The sequence below is a fragment of the Panthera tigris genome, chromosome A2 (genome assembly GCF_018350195.1).
Source record: "Panthera tigris isolate Pti1 chromosome A2, P.tigris_Pti1_mat1.1, whole genome shotgun sequence".
In the NCBI taxonomy this organism is placed as follows: domain Eukaryota; kingdom Metazoa; phylum Chordata; class Mammalia; order Carnivora; family Felidae; genus Panthera; species Panthera tigris.
This window is the reverse complement of record NC_056661.1, coordinates 120,258,794-120,276,924: the sequence shown is the minus strand read 5'-3', so window position 1 is coordinate 120,276,924 and position 18,131 is coordinate 120,258,794. Positions and strand designations below refer to the sequence as shown.

Genomic DNA, 18,131 nt, shown 5'->3' with positions numbered 1-18,131 from the left:
GGAAATTGAGTCCTGGGAAGTGGGCTTGAGAGTAGGTGATGCGTCAGAGTGGAGAAGGGCGACCTATGAGACGATGCGGGACACAGTCCAGACTGTTAATGGTACCGTAGGTGGGGCCGGACCCACCTCTGGATGTTTGAGGGTCAGTGTGGCCCCTTAGGGTGCCTCCTGTGTTATAGCCCCCAGGGTCCAAATCTTGTTTCAAGGCTAATTGATGCCAGAAAATCGAGGCAGCTAGCAATAGAACGTACGGAGTGGACGGGAATTTCACGATAGAATACAGTGTGGCTAGTAAACATGTTTAAACTCTAAGGCCTAGCTATTGGAAGTGCGGTCCATGGACAGCAGAATTAGCATCACCTAGGAGCTAGTCAAAATTGCAGGAACTCACGGCGAGCCCAGGCCTCCTGAGTTGAAATCTGCATTTTAACAGATACTCTAGAGGATTCCTAAGCATATTAAAATGTGAGAAAGTACTGTGCCAAGGATGTTTGACCAGGGAAAATGTTAGCGATAGATTAAGTGGAAAGAGCATGTTATGAAAGAAAGTGTACAATCTGATCTAATTTCTTTTAAGCCTATGTCACAGAAGCATGAACCAAAATGTTAAGATGATTATTTGTAGATGGTGGCGCTATAGGCGATCTCTTTTTCTCTTTTTCTTTGGCATTAGATTGCCAGATTTAGCAAAAATACAGAACAACGGATTCGTTGTTTATCTGAAATTCATGTTTAATTCGGCTCTTTTATTTTAACTGGAAAACCTACTTTCGTGCTTTCCAGTTTCTTCCAAATCGACTGTAATGAACATGTGTTGCTTTTGAAATTAGGCGAAAAATGTAAAGCTAATAATTTTAAGCTAAGATGAGCCAGTGTAACTCGTAACTGTGATTACTGTTTCTTCTATAAAGTGGAGGTCTGCACGTCCGTCTCCTCGATAGAAGCTATTATTTACCTTCTACATTAAAGTCACTAAGAGATAAACTGTTAGCAGCCATAACATTATGCGGTGTTGTAGAATGAATCAGAAGACCGGGTTTGAAGGCGGAGCTCAAATGCTTTGGGGCTGAACAATTTTAAGCAGGACCCTTAACCTCTCCTTGCCCAGATACATTTATCATTTAAATGGGATTAAAGAACCTGCCTTACTGGCAGTGTAGTGAGGTTTACGCAACGGGAATGCGCTTTGCGAACCCTACAGAAATATTTAAGCCTTTATCGTTTATACTGTAAATTAAGTAACAATACAGGATTGTGGACTCCTAGGGGCGGGGAGTAACCTCTCAGCGTGCGCAAGAGTAAACAGAACTTGCCGGATACCGCTACCTTTTCACTTAGCCTGGGGGCTCAGCACGCTCAGCGGGGGAACTTCACAGCTGTAAACCTGCCGGAGGAGTTTCCGGTTAGCTGCGTTCCCCAGGGATCTCCCAAAGTCCAAGGTTGTGGAATTCTTTAATCCGCCTTTCTCTAGGACCCCTCCCTGTGCTTCGCGGCCTGACCAAGTCCTGGCTCCGCCCAGCTGTAATTATTGCAGCATCATTGGCTTGAGAGGCTCCGGCGGACTGCACTGCTAGCCAATGGGGAGCCATCGTTCCCTAGAGCCAACCTGTGAGAGCCAGTCAGGCCCGGGTTTGGGGTTTAACGCTTTAGAGGTGGGTTCGCATTACGTGGGAAAGTTGTCGTAGTAAGTGTGCCACGTCTGCTGGGAAGCGGTAGTCATGAACTTGCCAAAGGCCGTTGTCTTGAAGCCTTCAAATACTTTCTTAGTTCTATGAGGTCGGGGGCCCTTTCTCTGTTTTTGTAGGAACTTTCCTGCGCCAGCAGCATGAGGCTTTTTTTGTGGAACGCGGTGCTGACGTTGTTGGTCACTTCTTTGAGTGGGGCTCTGATCCCTGAACCAGAAGTGAAGATTGAGGTGCTCCAGAAGCCGTTCATCTGCCATCGCAAGACCAAAGGGGGAGATTTGATGTTGGTCCACTATGAAGGGTACTTAGAAAAGGATGGCTCCTTATTTCACTCCACGTAAGTAATTACACCTCGCAGGTAAAATAGTGAAGAACCTATCGACCTATGCGAGCTCTCTGGCAGGAAAGGTAGCCTGTATCAGGTTTTACTTCTCTTTTGAAAAATTGAAATCTGTTATTTCCTTCTTTGGGAAAGGAAATTGTTTAAAGACAATCAAGACAAACAATTTGGTTAAAAACAATAAACACAATAACGGTGCCTTTGAAGTTCCTTGGAACTTGGAAACGTGTGGTAAGGATAAAGGTTAATTTTTAGTATAAAAATTAGAACTAGAATCTTTGACATATTGCACAAGTATCTAGGTGTGTAATTAGGCAATAAGTAGAAAAAAACTGTAAAGGAATTTCATTTCTCAAACTCCATTCCCAAGGGAAAATGACTCAATTCCATTTTGAATTTGGTGTAGGTGAAATTTACTTAAAACTTTTCGCAGGGACTTCATGAGCAGAATACACAATCATTTATTTGCTTGTTGTAGGATATGCTAATGCTAGCCTATTGATCTGTTTAATTTTTGTTCGTACAAATGACATTTTGGTCAAGGTATAGTCCCATGATTTGTTTCATTATTTTTTTCTTTCTAGAAAATTCAAAGATTTCATTGATGGGTATGGTTATGGCCATGAAAGATGAATCCAATAACTATAGTGAATGATTTTCAGGTGGTTACACTATCGTTATTTCTGTTCTATACGAACAAAGAAATTGCAACATGGATGTTTTACAAGTGTAATGATTTCTAATTAGGCATTGATTCTCTTCATTCCATTCCAAGATTATTTATTGAGCATTTCTTTTATGTTAGGCCCTGTGTTTGAGACTAGGGAGATTAAAACTTTTTGGCTTCTCCATCCTTGTCCATTCATTTATCTGTCCATCTAACAAACCCTTATTGAGTGATCACAAGTCAGGCCTTGAGGATGCAAAGGTGACTTTTAAGAGTGGGCTCCTGTCCTCCAGCAGTACATCATCTACAGGAAGGAGGACGACAAGTAAATAGCTCATGCTATGTGGTACAGAGTGTTCAAAGTGTTTGCAAAGCATAATGGAGTCTGGCATTAATGATGCTTTGGGGGGGTGGGGTAAGAGAAAGACTTCCCAGAGATCATAACTGAGTTGGGTCTTGAAAGATGGGTGGAGGGTTCCTTCCAGGTGGAGAATGGGGGCAAGGAGGACATTCCAGGTAGAGAAAATGGCATGAACTAAAGTAGTGAAGCTTTGTGGCCCATCCTAGACCTCATTTTCGGATGAACTGCCTTTATTGAGCATTCAGACCTGGTCTGTCAGGTTTTGGAGAAATGAATGGCGTTCTTCTCTGAACTCTGTTAGCCTTTGCAAACATTTCTGAAACAGTGGCTTGCCATAGAATTCTCAACAGCTCCATCTTCTTAGCAACAAGGCCAGTGCCACAGTAGATGTTAAACAAGATTAAGGTTTGCATTTAAAATTTTCAACTGCATCTTTATTTTTAGTCTGATCTCTTTTAGATACAGCCTGATGTCTTTCAGGTCTCAGAATGAAAAACCTATTGGCCTTTGGTGGTAGCCATACAACATTATTTAGCAGTTTGCTACTAAAGTTCTAGTACCCATTAAAAAAAAGCAGGGGGGCGCCTGGGTGGCTCAGTCGGTTAAACGTCTGACTTCGGCTCAGGTCATGATCTTGCGGGTTTGTGGGTTTTGGCCCCACATTGGATTCTGTGCGGACAGCTCAAAGCCTGGAGCCTGCTTCGGATTCTGTCTCCCTCTGCTCTCTGCCCCTCCCCCCACTCATACTCTGTCTCTCCCTCTCTCTCTCAAAAGAAATAAACATTAAAAAGATAAATAAATAAAGTTCTGGTACCTGATGAGGGGACGGTTGTCATGTGGCCTCAGTGTAAATGGTCAGGAACTGCTTACCCTGAGTTTTATGAAGCAGTACCATCAAGTGATCTGTGGTAAAGCATGTTTGCCATGTCTAGAATAATAGCCTGTGTGGTAAATAGCTTAAATCCTTTAGCTGTGACAAGAAATGTACCAAAACTGTAGTCAGCACTGGGTGGCAGATTGTTTTCTTCCTTCTTTATTCTTTTCCAGCCTTCCCAAGTGTTCTACAGTTGGCAATTTGTTTCTTTAGTCACAGGGGGAAATTAAGAAAAGAGGAAGTAATGGCTTTTACCTAGATTTAGTAATTAACCATGGTGTCCATGAAACCTAGTAGAGTGATTTCTCATTCTCACCTATACGATATCCTTGAGAATACTTTCCGTATGTACCAAAAAGGAGCGAACTGGGGCTCAGGTGCTATTCAGCCCTCAGGCCCCCCAGTAGCTTGGCAGGCTGGGTTTCTTAGGCTGGCCTCTCTCCAGGTCCTAAGCCAGGATATTTTGATCATTTCCTTCTTCCTCAGTCCTTGAGGGACAACTCCCCCAGGTTTCCCTGCACAGCCCCACAGAAAATGCCTGCAGGCAGCATCTAGGTGGGGTTCAGGTTGAAGAGCAGCCGTTTCCACCTGTCAGAGCCATCACGAGACTGTACATCAGCAGGGTTTATAGGCAGACTAGAAGATTCTGTGCTCCTGACTCTCCAGTGTCCATGTGGGTGTGGACCCACTTGTCTTGGCAGTAACTTCTCCTTAACTTCTCTTTCTTCCCAAATTCACCCATTTTCCATGATTTTCTTCCTCTTCTGCCCGGGATGACGTTCCTGGGACAGCATTGCTGTGGTTAAGACCTTGAAGTTTGGAGTTAGATCAAATACCAGCACATTTAACCTCAGTTTCCTCCTCTGTACAATGGGGAAATGATGGTACTTACCTCATATGATCATTCTCACAGAGTTAAAAGAGGCAAAGAATTTGGGGTAACACCTGGTACACAGTAAATCTCAAATAATTATTAACTGTTTTTATTATTATTCCCTCTGCCCTTCTCTACTTGATTCAATTGTATGAAATTTGCATCAAGAAATAGGGGCAGTGGATTAAATTATTACAAAATTAACCTGGTTTTGTGTGTATGTGTATAGCTGTTTTTGTTAATTCCCAAACTGAATCACTTATTGGTAGAATAAAATGCTCCCACATCAATAAAAAAATAAAGTTACCAAAGAGTTCTAATATGTTTTCTTTCTATTGTAGTCACAAACATAACAATGGTCAGCCCATTTGGTTTACCTTGGGCATCCTGGAGGCTCTCAAAGGTTGGGACCAGGGCTTGAAGGGAATGTGTGTAGGAGAGAAGAGAAAGCTCACCATTCCTCCTGCCCTGGGCTATGGAAAAGAAGGAAAAGGTAATAACAATTTCACATTTTTACTACAGCATTGGGGTTCTTCTCTGGATTAGGAGACAGAAGTCAGCATAACTAGTATGTATTTTTCCCCCAGAAGTAGAAGATGTGTATTATTTTTTTTTTTAAGTATGATTGCATCTTGATTATCATTTGAGATGGCCAAATTAAAGCCATTCTGTCTTAATGGTCAACTGAACTACTGATACAAAGTTCTGGAACCTTTAACTCTATCATTAACAATTTACCACCATATTAACCAAAAGAATGGTTTTAAAAAAAAATTTTTTTTTTAACGTTTATTTATTTTTGAGACAGAGAGAGACAGAGCATGAACGGGGAGGATCAGAGAGAGAGGGAGACACAGAATCTGAAACAGGCTCCAGGCTCTGAGCAGTCAGCACAGAGCCCGACGCGGGGCTCGAACTCACATACCTTTGAGATCGTGACCTGAGCCGAAGTCGGACGCTTAACCGACTGAGCCACCCAGGCGCCCCAAGAGTGGTTTTTAAAAAATTATGGCACAATACTTACAAAATAATGGTTCCTATTTTAACCACTTTTAACTGTACGATTCAATGGCATTATGAACATTCACACTGTTGTACAAGCATCACCACTATCCAGTTTCAGAACGTTTTCATCCTCCCCAGCTGAAACTCATCAATTTATTTTAACACCAAAAAGAAAGATTATTCCACATAAGTGTTTCGATGAGTTGAACATGTGAAATGTAGATTATTCAGGTATTAAATGGGGTTTAGATGTGGGCTGCAGGGGGCTCACAACTGAAGTTTTCTTTAACAAAGCTTTTTTTGGGGGGTTGTTTTCATTCTTGTGTTAAAGTTGTTTTATAACTGTTGTTATAATTCACTTATAAAACCTGATGGAGTGACATGAAATGAGTGTTATAAAATAGAAGCAAATAGGCTAGCTGATTCCGGGAGACTTTGTGCTAGTTTGTTCCAGGATGTACACCTGCTGTGTGAGTGGGGAGCCACGCAGCTTTCCAAAGGGCTATTTACAAGAGGCCAGGTGATGTTTCCTGCACAAGATATATTTCCTTTCTAATTTAACCTAAGGGAATAATCAGGTATCAGGAGAAATATTTGTGGACAGGCATGTCCATTGCTACATTGTTTTAAAATGTTTATTTTTGAGAGAGAGAGAGAGAGAGCGTACAAGCAGGGGAGGGGCAGAGAGAGAGAGGGACAGAGGATCTGAAGTTGGTGAAGTTGGCTCTGTGCGGACAGCAGCAAGCCCCATGCGGGGTTCAAACTCATGGGGCAAGTTCATGACCTGAGCCAGAGTCTGAAGCTTAACGGACTGAGCTACTCAGGTGCCCCACTACATTGTTTCTAACAGCAAAAATATTGAAATCAACTTCAATGTGTAATGAGAAGGGTTAACTAAAATATGGCCCAGTTATTAAAAAATGGCATTTCAAGGATTAAAAAAATTATATCCAAATGGGTAAGATATAATGTTATATTCAAAAGTGGAAAATAAAGCTATACTATATCCAAGAGTAAGTATTAGAAAAAAGTATATACACACACAGAGTGAATCACAAGGAAATAATTAAGAATGATAACAATGGATGGGTCGGAATTATTTTTATTTCTGGTTCTGTCTCTTCCAAATTCTCTACAATGGGCATGTATTTCATAATGAAGAAAAAAATTTGTTAAGTAGTCACCAGAACCAGACAGGGAACCACTCTGATACTGTAGCAATAACAGACTTCACAGTATCCTTAGGTCTAAACTTAACCAGTTACAAAGTGAGAATCCTAACCCCAGTTTCCAGAGAAGAAAGTAAATGCCATATGTGTAACCTTATATATATATTTTTTAATGTTTATTTATTTTTGAGAGACAGAGACAGTATGAGCGGGGGAGGGGCAGAGAGAGAGAGGGAGACATAGAACAGGAAGCAGGCTCTAGGCTCTGAGCTGTCAGCACAGAGCCCAAGGAAGGGCTCGAACTCATGAGCTGTGAGATCCTGACCTGAGCCGAAGTCAGATGCTTAACCAACTGAGCCACCCAGGTGCCCTTGTAACATTATATTCTAAAATGGAACTTGCTATATAAATCTTATGCATAGAATGGAATTTACTAACCAAATTCAATTATTATGATAATCATCTCTTTAGAGAAGAAAATCAGGTGTCTAGAAAATGTTTCTCTGATGTTCAAACGTATTCTTTCACCTTTCTGCTGTATCTTTATTGCCTCACCTTTAATGTATATGTAGAATTAATCCATTACTCTTACTCCATACTGTATTTAACTCAATTTTACTGTAGGACAAGCAGAGTTCTAAATTTGAGTCATTTTGTCCAAACTGAGAGTCATGAAACTAATTCTGCTAATGTGTATTTAACACTAATTTTGTAGTCATTTGGTACCACGTTTGCATGTCTCCTTTGGAAAGACACCAGTTTTATCAACGACCTAGTGCATGCCCCTTCTCTGTCTAGATCTGGAATGGTAAGCTTGGGCACAGAGTGTAAGTTTTGTTCTCTTTAATACTTAACAAATGCTCCTTGACAGAAATATGTGGGATTTGGATGGGGGGGGGGGGGGGAGACTAAGAAATATTTGCAATGTTTACCCAGACCTTTATGTTAAATACAGTTAAAAGGAAACAAATTGAAAAAAAAAAAAAAAATTGTTCATACTGTCCAGAAAGTATTTTTTTTGAAAAGGCCCCTGGGACTTTTAATAGAGCTCTTTTCATGTTTTAAAAGATTTTTATCTCCCTTCTCAGAAATTTGTTTTAATTTCTTCTCTCTCATGAAATGTCTTCAGAATATGTATATAATTATATATATGTTCTATATCAGAGGAGGTGTTTCCCAAGTCTGAAATTGTTGAACCTTTCTGTATTGTTTTTAAAGCTTATAAGAGAATTATGTTTTAGTAATACATTGAGAGCTTACTATTTATGAAGCAGAATGCTAAATATTTTGCATAGCTTTATTTTCCTTCATCTTCCCAACAGATTCTGCATTTTATAAATGCATTCTATAAATGAGGAAATAGGCTTAAAGAGGGGCAAGTTTAAGCTTTAATACCGGCTCCTGGGACACCAGATCTCTCTCAGATACTGCCTCCTAGTGGTAGAAATGCTACTACTCTATGTATATCTAGGTCAGGACTTTTGTGACACCGGCCCCCCCCCCCCCCCCCCCCCCCCCCCCCCGCCAAAGTTAGTTAAATCACTTGTACTATAATTAACTCTGAATTATCTACAGCCCTTTAAGTCATTCTTGACATGTAATATATAATATCTTAATCATATTTGAAATTTAATACCAGGCCATTAGGCACATCTGTATGTATGTGTGTGTTTGTGTGCACGAAACAGTTTGTAATTGCAAAGCCAAACACAGACTGCTTTTGATCTACCAGTTTGGATTATTCCTTTGCTATTCTATTTGTTTGAGTAACATATAGTTACAAGTAATTCACATCATATGTGATAGCCTTAGGAAGACTCTTCATTTAATTCAATCAAAAGAATATTTTGTTCAGTGTCATAAGTTTCCTGTCATCAAAACTTTGGGATTGTTTAAGTAAAAGTTAACCTCCGTCTCTCTTCATGTCAGGTAAAATTCCCCCAGAGAGTACACTGATATTCAACATTGATCTCTTGGAGATTCGAAATGGACCAAGATCCCATGAGTCATTCCAAGAAATGGATCTTAATGATGACTGGAAACTCTCTAAAGATGAGGTGATCTTTCCTTCTTCTTACTCCTTTGTTTGCTTGTTTCTTCTCACTTATTAAAAAATATACTTCTAAAGAAAATTTATCTTTGTTTGGATAAAATATTGTTTATAAGTTTTCTTATAATACTGATGCTTTGAATATTGGCTTTTTTAAAAATAGGAAATCATTGTTTTGGAGAGAAATATATTGAGACTCAACACCATTCATTCTTTTGCTTCCCTCTCCCCCCACCCCTACCCCACCATGTTTAAGGTTTACTGTATCCTTCCCTCTTTCTGAGTTTTTGAAAGGTCCATTTTGCTAAGACAATTCCCATTTTGAAGTTGCTATATAAGAAATGTGGATGTCTGGAGAAATATCTCCTGTTGACAGTTTCTGTTTAAAACTCAACTGGCTGTTAAATGCCCTTTGTTGTAATTTCCTGGCATTTAGCAGCAAACGGCCCACCTGCTGGGTTCTTTTGTTCTGGGTAGCACCTGGAGAAAGGAGACTCTGGTCTGGATTTTCTAGAGCAGAAGACCTTTCCCAGCCCCCTCTTAGTTCTGGTGTTTGCGTAAGGATAAAGGAAGAAGTCTTCTCCCTGTAATTCATTTAGGCTTTCGCAGCCATTTTTACACACACCTGTCTTAGTCTGGCTGTTGTGAGGAAAGGATTGGAGGTAGAGAGCTACTCAGTTTTTTTTGTCTGCCCATATTCTCCATTGTGGCCTGGCTGGTCAGAAATCAAGTCCCTTTTTATGTTTCGATCAATTTCATTCTAATGGCCAGGAAATGATTAAGTCTTAAATAAGCGAAGTTATTATGAACTCATAGGGTCATGATCTACAGCTACTAAATTTATAACACCTTGTACTATTACCAGTCATAGGACTTTTTTCTATCCAAGGTAAATTTCAGTAACCTTTCATTTAAAAAACCTTAAATATACAGCACATTAAAAAAAAAATCAATCCAGGGACGCCTGGGTGGCTCAGTCGATTAAGCGTCCGACTTCAGCTCAGGTCACAATCTCACGGTCCGTGAGTTCGAGTCCCGCGTCGGGCTCTGGGCCGATGGCTCAGAGCCTGGAGCCTGCTTCCAATTCTGTGTTTCCCTCTCTCTCTGCCCCTCCCCCGTTCATGCTGTGTCTCTCTCTGTCTGAAAAATAAATAAACGTTAAAAAAAAAATTAAAAATAAATAAACGTTAAAAAAAAATCAATCCAATTAAAAAAGGTGTTTATTAAAAAGTTTTTCTCCCACCCACATCCTCTTCTATGGGATCTGTCCCTTTCCGCATCCAGTTTTATTAGCTTCTAATGTATCTTTCCAGTGTTTCTTTATGCAAATACAAGCAAACATGAATACATATTCCTGTTTCCTCTTTTCTTACATAAAAAATAGCATGATATACGTAATATTTGACATCTTGCTTTATTCTCACAGTATATCCTTGGGATATATTCTACATTAATCCATCTGGCCTTATCATCTTTTTTTTTTTTTAACAACTTCATTCAATCTCCTTAATCTTAAAAATAAATATGTCATATGTTTGTATATTGGTGATAGGGGCAGGAAGGAGGACTTGAAATTACTGATCTAACAGAAGGAGTAATAGAGCTCTGATTAAAAATGAAAATACAGGTTAAACTGCATTATGGTCAATCTAGTGGGTAATTGGGAACAGGATTTTGTTTATGTCTTTAAATATCTGAATGAGAGTGAAAATTTTTAGTGTAAGCACTCATCAGGCTGGATTTTGCTTTAATTTCTGAGATTGGGAGGTCATGAGGCATGCTCATAGCCAGATCCACAGCATGGACTATTACCAGACACTTACTTAAATTAAAAAATGCCATTAGGAGAGGGGAGGCAGGTGGGAGCAATGGGTGAAATAGGTGAAGGGGATTAAGAGCACACTTATCATTATGAGCACTGAGTAATGTATAGACTTGTTGAATCACTCACTATATTGTACATCTGAAATTAGTATAACACTGTACATTATACTGGAATTTAAAAAATTGAAAAATTTTTAAATAAATTTTTTATTTATTTTTAAAATTTTTTTTTTCAACGTTTATTTTATTTTTGGGACAGAGAGAGACAGAGCATGAACGGGGGAGGGACAGAGAGAGAGGGAGACACAGAATCGGAAACAGGCTCCAGGCTCCGAGCCATCAGCCCAGAGCCCGACGCGGGGCTCGAACTCACGGACCGTGAGATCGTGACCCGGCTGAAGTCGGACGCCTAACCGACTGCGCCACCCAGGTGCCCCTAAATAAATTTTTTAAATGCCATTCTTTAATCTGATTTTAAGAGAGAAGTACCTGGAATTCTGACCCTAGTTAGAGATCTGGATAATTCAATGGAATGAAAGACTACAGTTTTTCAAATGCTTGGCTTTATTTAGACTCAGATTAAGAGCAGGTAGTATCCTTTCACTGGGTGCTTTTCTTTTTCTTTTTCTTTTTTTTTTTAAGTTTATTTATTTATTTTGAAAGAGAGAGTGTGAGTGGGGGAGGGGCAGAGAGCGAGGGAGAGAAAGAATCCCAAGCGGTCTCCGGTCTCCGAGCTGTCAGTATAGAGCCCGACTCTGGGCTCAATCCCATGACCTGAGCCAAAATAAGACTGGGCCGTGTAACCAAGTGAGCCACCCAGGTGCCCTACTGGATGATATAAACCTTATCTTTGCCTCTGAGCAATATTCTGTGTCTATATTGGAGCAGTATAGCAACAGTTTTTAAGGAGAAAAAAAAATTTACTGTCATTGGAAATATATCCGATGATATATTGTAAAGCAGTTGGTTAGTCATTGTTGTATATAATCCAGTAACTACCAGTCCACTCTGTGATATTAACAGGCTTGGTGTGGGTGTCTTATGAATTAGAATTATTAATGAGACCCATTATTTTGTAGGTTAAAGTGTATTTAAAGAAGGAGTTTGAAAAGCATGGTGCAGTGGTGAATGAAAGTCATCATGATGTTTTGGTGGAGGATATTTTTGATAAAGAAGATGAAGACAAAGATGGATTTATATCTGCCAGAGAATTTACATATAAGCATGATGAGTTATAAAGATACATCTGCCCATTTTATATGGCATCCATCCTTAAAGACAGGGCAACCATTTTAAAAGAAGGTCTTATTTTTAAATAATGTGCTGTTCCTGTTCTGGTTTTATATATATATATATATATATATATATATATATATATATATATATATATACACACACACACACACATACACACATACATATATATACACATACATATATATATATATATTTTTTTTTTTTTTTTTTTCCTGAATATTATTTGAAAAACCCCTTAAGATCCCTAAGTGCCCATTTCTTTCTGGTGAGTTATTGGAAAGAAAAAAAATTAATTTGTCTTTGAACGGAAGACTGCTGAACTATTTTCCACTTTCACATATGAAGCCTTATGTTTTACTTGCTTGCTTGTAATTTTAAAATATTGCAGCCAGAAGCATGCCCAACAAATCGGCACCCTCTATTTCTCCTTCCCTCTATTTTCTCCAAGTTAGATACTGACATTTGAGAAACCTTTTGCAATAGCCCAAGGCTTACTATTTTCATGTTATAATGAAACAGTGGGTCTGTAACTGCCTTTGAGTCTCTGCTTAAGGAAAAGAGGAAACTGGTTGTTGATTTGGGCTTGTAACAGTTACTGCTCTACTGAGATGTGTAAGGCTGAAGTGAGTAACAAAGTTAATAACTTATAAATATGTATACATTGAAACATTCTGCCCAGGACTTAAAAGTTTTATAAAGTTTGGTTCCTAGTGACTAATAATCTATAATGAGAAATAGGACAAATTATTTATGTGTCTGGCTCTTTGTAATAACGGGTCAAAACATTGTTGCTGAGGTAGAGAGTTGTATCTAGTCAATGTTTAAGTCTAGCAGATTACCCTTCCTGGTTCATTAATGAATAAAATCTATTACTAATGTATTATACTACAATAACACTGTATCATGAGAGAAATTAGTAAGCCAATCGACAATTTCCCATTTCTGCTCATCAAAAAATGACATGCATCCACAGCTGCTACTGTTGCATAGAAATCTGTCCTGCGTCAAAAAAATGGATGATTTTATAATTTTACCTGAAATTGGCTTTTGTCCTTTTCCTTTAAAAAAGCTCCCAAATCTCCATTTACTAAGAATAGTTCTTTATCATTTACAAAGTGATCTCAAGTGCATCATCGTCTTTGATTTTCATTGCTCTGAGCCCTGTGGGGGGGGGGAAAAAAAAACAACTGGTGGATCTTAATGTAACTGTTTTATAGATGAGGACACTATCCTTCAAAGAGATTGATTGTTTTGTCCGAGGTCAACAGCTAACTTGTGCAAACAGATCACAGTCCCCAAGTTCAGTATGTTTGTTTTGCCCTCTACTAGTGAAAAGGCAAAACTTCCCTTTGAACTCACTGGACCTAATTCTCTCTTCACTTTGCTCTCAAAGCAGTCAGCTCTGTTTTTTTTTTTTTTTAATCTTTGGCTCCTTATCCTTTGAAGATGGTGAACTGGCTGTTGTAGGTACTTTTGAATTCTTCCCCTGATCTAGGAAAGGCTCTGGTTTCATTGAATAGTCTTGGGGTTAGCACTGAATTGCCTCAAAAACCCTGTCCTGTGAGAAGATCCAGGCATGTTTCTTAGTCCTTTCATGCTTGTTTACCTCTAGGTTTTTTTATTTTGTTTTGTTTTGTTTTGTTTTAGAGAATCATGAACAATTATTGCATCATATACAGGCTACTTTTGCCACTTATCTGTTGACATTTTCCTCACCAGAACATAAAGTTCTTGAGAAGAACATATATAACACCTTTTTTCTGATGAAATCAGCTATATGTCAAAAACCCTTAAATTGTCACTGCTATTTTCCTCAATCCGGAGGAGTTATGAACCGCAATACAGAAAGCCTTATGCTGTGTTCGTCGGGAAGGAGAGAGCTTGTCACGTGGTAGCACCTTGTATAGACGTTATTGGCGATGCTATCTCCGGTAAAGCAGGCAAAGCAAAAAGAATTGTGATTGTTTGGGCAGCATATTTCTTTATATGTGAGTTTACATAAATTCTCATCTAAATCTTTAGACACAAACATGAAATGAAAGCATATAAATGGGTTATGGTCGTTTTTAAGCATCTGCCTTTGGTTTAGCTACACCTCTACCCCTTTCCATTCGTGGGAATAATCAGACATGAACTGTGACCTCACTTGTAATATAATTTGACTCATTAATATTGCTAGATATGTCCTACTTAAGTTTATATGACCATGTTGTATTCTTTTCAAAATAAACTTTATTTGGGGAATGATTGGTTTTGTGAAACATTCTTCAAGTACCAGTTTCCTTAGCAGCTTTATTGATTTTCTTACCTGTTATTCTAGGTTTTATGTTGAAACTGGATAGGGAAGATGGATAGGCCATGGTAGGAGAGGGGTGTAGTGACGCATGGAACGTGATTATCTGCTCTGTTTATTTTATTTATCTGTTTTTTGACATTAATTTTTTTTTTTCAATTTTTAGAGAGAGTGTGTGAGTGCGGGAGAGGGGCAGAGGGAGAGGGAGAGAATCCCAGGCAGGCTCCATGTTCAGTGGGGAGCCTGACGTGGGGCTCTGTCCGTTGCACGATCCTGGGATCACGACCTGAGTCCATATCAAGAGTCAGACGCTCGACTGACTGAGCCACCCAGGCGCCCTTGTCTGCTCTGTTTAGAGATATGTGTAAGAAAAACTGTGCTTTGGTTTCAATTGTTTTGAAATAAGCATTAAACATTGAGAATCGCGGGCAACAGCTGCTAGTGAATTTTGGTACCAGAGAAAGTGTATGTGTTGGGTTTTATTCAGTGTGGTTTGGGTGGTAGTTCTCACTATTGTTTTCGTTTGGGATTTTATTTTGTCACAGGTGGACATTATGATGATTAATGCCTAGTGAGTGAGTGAGCACTGTAAAATGTAATTAAATGAAATGCTGGGTTGTCATAAAAATAACAAGAAACAATGATTTCTGATTCAGAAGGGGAATCAGCCATTTGAATCTTTGCTTGTGGAAATGAATTTGTACCCCTTCATGATATATAGGAAATTCTTTTTTTTTTTTTTTTAATTTTATTTGTTTTTGAGATAGAGAGAGACAGAGCATGGACAGGGGAGGGTCAGAGAGAGAGGGAGACACAGAATCGGAAGCAGGCTCCAGGCTCTGAGCCGTCAGCACAGAGCCCGACGCGGGGCTCGAACTCACGGACTGTGAGATCATGACCTGGGCTGAAGTCGGACGCTTAACCGACTGAGCCACCCAGGTGCCCCAATATATAGGAAATTCTTTACATCTACAGCGCTGTTAGATATGAGCATGCTGTCTGTCCCTACTGAATTGAGTGTATGGATGATTTCTCAGCGTTGTTTGGAAACTGCAAGAGGAGAAAAAGGGACTTGGTGGAATGTTATGGAAAAAAATACATCTCTCACCCTTTTATTAAAAAAGGGACTTATCATCATAATAATAACCCTGGGAAAAAAATAACAAGCAACTTATTTTCCAGAGTTGCAGAGCACTTGGTCATAAGGGTGTTTTGATTTATTTTATTTTTGTTGCTTACCCACTTCTGTTTGAAATGAAACCTAAAATGTCAAGCGTGGTTATACATTCCTATGCCCATTTGGAAACATGAAAATTATAGTACTTTTCTCTCTTAATATCTGTAGCATTCTATTTAGGAAGATTTGCATATTCTCTTCAGTACGATGAAATCCATACATTCTTACATAAGGGTTTGGAGTCTATTTGAAGGTAAATTCTTTTCTCTGTTTAAAACATTGCTTTGCCTTTGCTTTCAGCCTTGCCTCTGCTGCCTTCAGCTCCTTGCTCCAGGTTGACAGAAGACAAAGACCTTATAAACACTGGTTTCCTAGTGCCATCCTCAAATACAATGAGAGGCTTGCTTTGCTTCCTAAATGTTGCAGAAATGTAGCAGTGACTCAAAATTAGCATACACCAGAAATGCATGGTATTCGTGTGAAATATGCAGATTCCTGACCCCTTTCCCCAGCAATGCTGATTCATTCTTGGGTTGGGCCCATGGTTCTGCATTTTAGCCCACTTGCTAGATGATACTGATGCAGGTGGTCTAAGATTCTTTTTTTTTTTTTTTTTTTTTTTTAAATTTTTTTTTAATGTTTATTTATTTTTGAGAGAGAGAGAGAGACAGAGCACGAGCAGGGGAGGAGCAGAGAGAGGAGACACAGAATCTGAAACAGGCTCCAGGCTCCGAGCTGTCAGCACAGAGCCCGACGCGGGGCTCGAACTCACAAACCATGAGATCATGACCTGAGCCGAAGCCGGATGCTCAACCGACTGAGCCACCCAGGCGCCCCTGGTCTAAGATTCTTAATTTGAGAGATGATTAACGTCACCAATTCCCTGCCCTTGAATATACGATCTTCTGTATTTTTCTTTGAATATTCTTTCTTGTTTTCTGTAAAGCATTGGTCATTGGGGAAACTAATTGTGCCTAAAACTGAATGTACAGTCAAAAGGGTAAGTTGTGTGGAGATACTATTTTCCCCAGGGTTAGGAATTTTTTAGGACTCTAAATTCTTACAGCAAAAAGTTAGATCATCAGTAAGTATGTTTTTGTGAACATCTTCCCTACCGGAAGAGAGAAAAGAGACCCAAACTTTCCCAAAATTATTGTTCTTTATTATTTTTTCAGAATTATCTATAGCCCACATGTTTAGAAGAATATGCAGTCAAGAGATTGCCTTTAAAAAATAAATATATATATGTATGTGTTGTATATAGTGTATAAACTATGTGCCACGTATAATATATACATATATTATGAATAGATTATACATACATATGAATATGTATATATATAGTTTCATATCAAAGATAGTTATTGAAATGTTCTCTCTAGTACATGATTTCCCTTCTCTGAAAACTTGTCTATACCATGCAGTTAAATTTCCTTTTGGTTGATTTGGAATCTGTCTTTCTGTACTTTGCCTATATTTCTATGTTTCACTTATAATTTAGGTAAAATTTCCTAGTAGTTCTCCATGTAAAACCAACAATAATCTTTTTTTCATTCCTTCAGCTTTGGTTTACCCAAGGGATTAAGTGGCTCATTTTGATATACATAGGTTATTGTTAAGGAAAAGAAAAGCATACAAACAGTTGGGAGATTCTGGAGATCTGAAAACACCTAGCGCACTAATCGAGGATTCTTTCGTTTACCATTTCTTTGTGTTCCTGTACTGCTAATAAAGCCTCTGGCATAAAATGGATGACTGTAGTGAGTATGAGTCAGCCAATAATTTACAAAGCCAATCTAAGTGCCTAGGACCTAGACTAACATTAATTTTATTTTATGATCTAAAAACAAATTACATGAGATGTTTGCTGAGGTTTTTTACTCTAAAAATCTAGAGTAAAGTGAATGCTGTCCCCTTGGTCTTTAGTAACAGCTAAATTATATCTCACTTGGGAATTTCTGGGAATTTACAAGTCATTTCTTTAATTTAAAATTCCACACTGCTGTAGGGATAGAGGTAATTTCTTTTCTGGTGAACAGTTGCAGTAAAAACATTTCACACGCAATGTGAATTGAGGTATTGGGGGACAGTTCTCGTTATTATAAAGAATGAAGTAAAGGTAGGGAGACCCTTTGGACTTTAATTCCAGTTTCTCAGAACATTTTCTCATTCGTTGGCCTTGTTCTGCTGGAATGTATTTTATGTTAATATAACTGATAATAATTTTGCCTCTGGGCAGGAGACTAGGATATTATAACATTCAACCATATACAGGTGTTTTTTTTTTCTTTTCCCATTATAATCGTATCTTGTATTGTTGTGTAGCTATTTTGTGCAGAAAACATTTTGAAACAGTCTAAGTTTGTTTATTTTATATATTTTTTAAAGTTTATGTATTTATTTTGAGAGAGAGAGAGCAGGGGAGGGGAAGAGAGAGAGAATCCTAAGCAGACTGTGTAGTGTCAGCACAGAGTCCAATGCGGGGCTCAAACGCACAAACCGTGAGGTCAAGACCTGAGCTGAAATCTAGAGTCAGTTGCTTTACCAACTGAGCT

At 38.8% G+C, this 18,131-nt stretch overlaps 2 protein-coding genes across 3 annotated transcripts in view; one reads left to right on the top strand and one right to left on the bottom strand.

Annotated features, from left to right (window-relative positions):
• PLEKHA8 (pleckstrin homology domain containing A8) overlaps positions 1 to 1,460 on the bottom strand; it is an 84,277-nt gene extending 82,817 nt beyond the window's left edge. The window contains exon 1 of the mRNA XM_042969138.1: positions 1,327 to 1,460. The gene's annotated coding sequence lies outside the window, so the exon portion shown is untranslated. The remainder of the gene's footprint in view (positions 1 to 1,326) is intronic.
• On the top strand, positions 77 to 12,148 carry FKBP14 (FKBP prolyl isomerase 14). 2 transcript variants are annotated; one of them, XM_007090543.3, is made up of 5 exons: positions 77 to 142; positions 1,805 to 2,022; positions 5,143 to 5,294; positions 8,905 to 9,032; positions 11,929 to 12,148. In XM_007090543.3, exons 2-5 carry the CDS (start codon positions 1,826 to 1,828, stop codon positions 12,085 to 12,087), a joined length of 636 nt encoding a protein of 211 aa, XP_007090605.1. In that variant the 5' UTR covers positions 77 to 142; positions 1,805 to 1,825; the 3' UTR covers positions 12,088 to 12,148. The 2 variants fall into 2 exon arrangements, with proteins under 2 accessions (XP_007090605.1, XP_042825093.1); XM_042969159.1 differs by lacking the exon at positions 77 to 142 and adding an exon at positions 1,611 to 1,652.
• Positions 12,149 to 18,131: the final 5,983 nt, after the last annotated feature.

Bases quoted from the DNA above. Each gene is read 5' to 3' on its own strand.
- FKBP14 (XM_007090543.3), top strand. From the start codon at position 1,826: ATGAGGCTTTTTTTGTGGAACGCGGTGCTGACGTTGTTGGTCACTTCT. The intron at 5,295-8,904 runs GTAATAACAATT...TCTTCATGTCAG, and splicing joins CTATGGAAAAGAAGGAAAAG to GTAAAATTCCCCCAGAGAGT. The intron at 9,033-11,928 runs GTGATCTTTCCT...ATTATTTTGTAG, and splicing joins GGAAACTCTCTAAAGATGAG to GTTAAAGTGTATTTAAAGAA.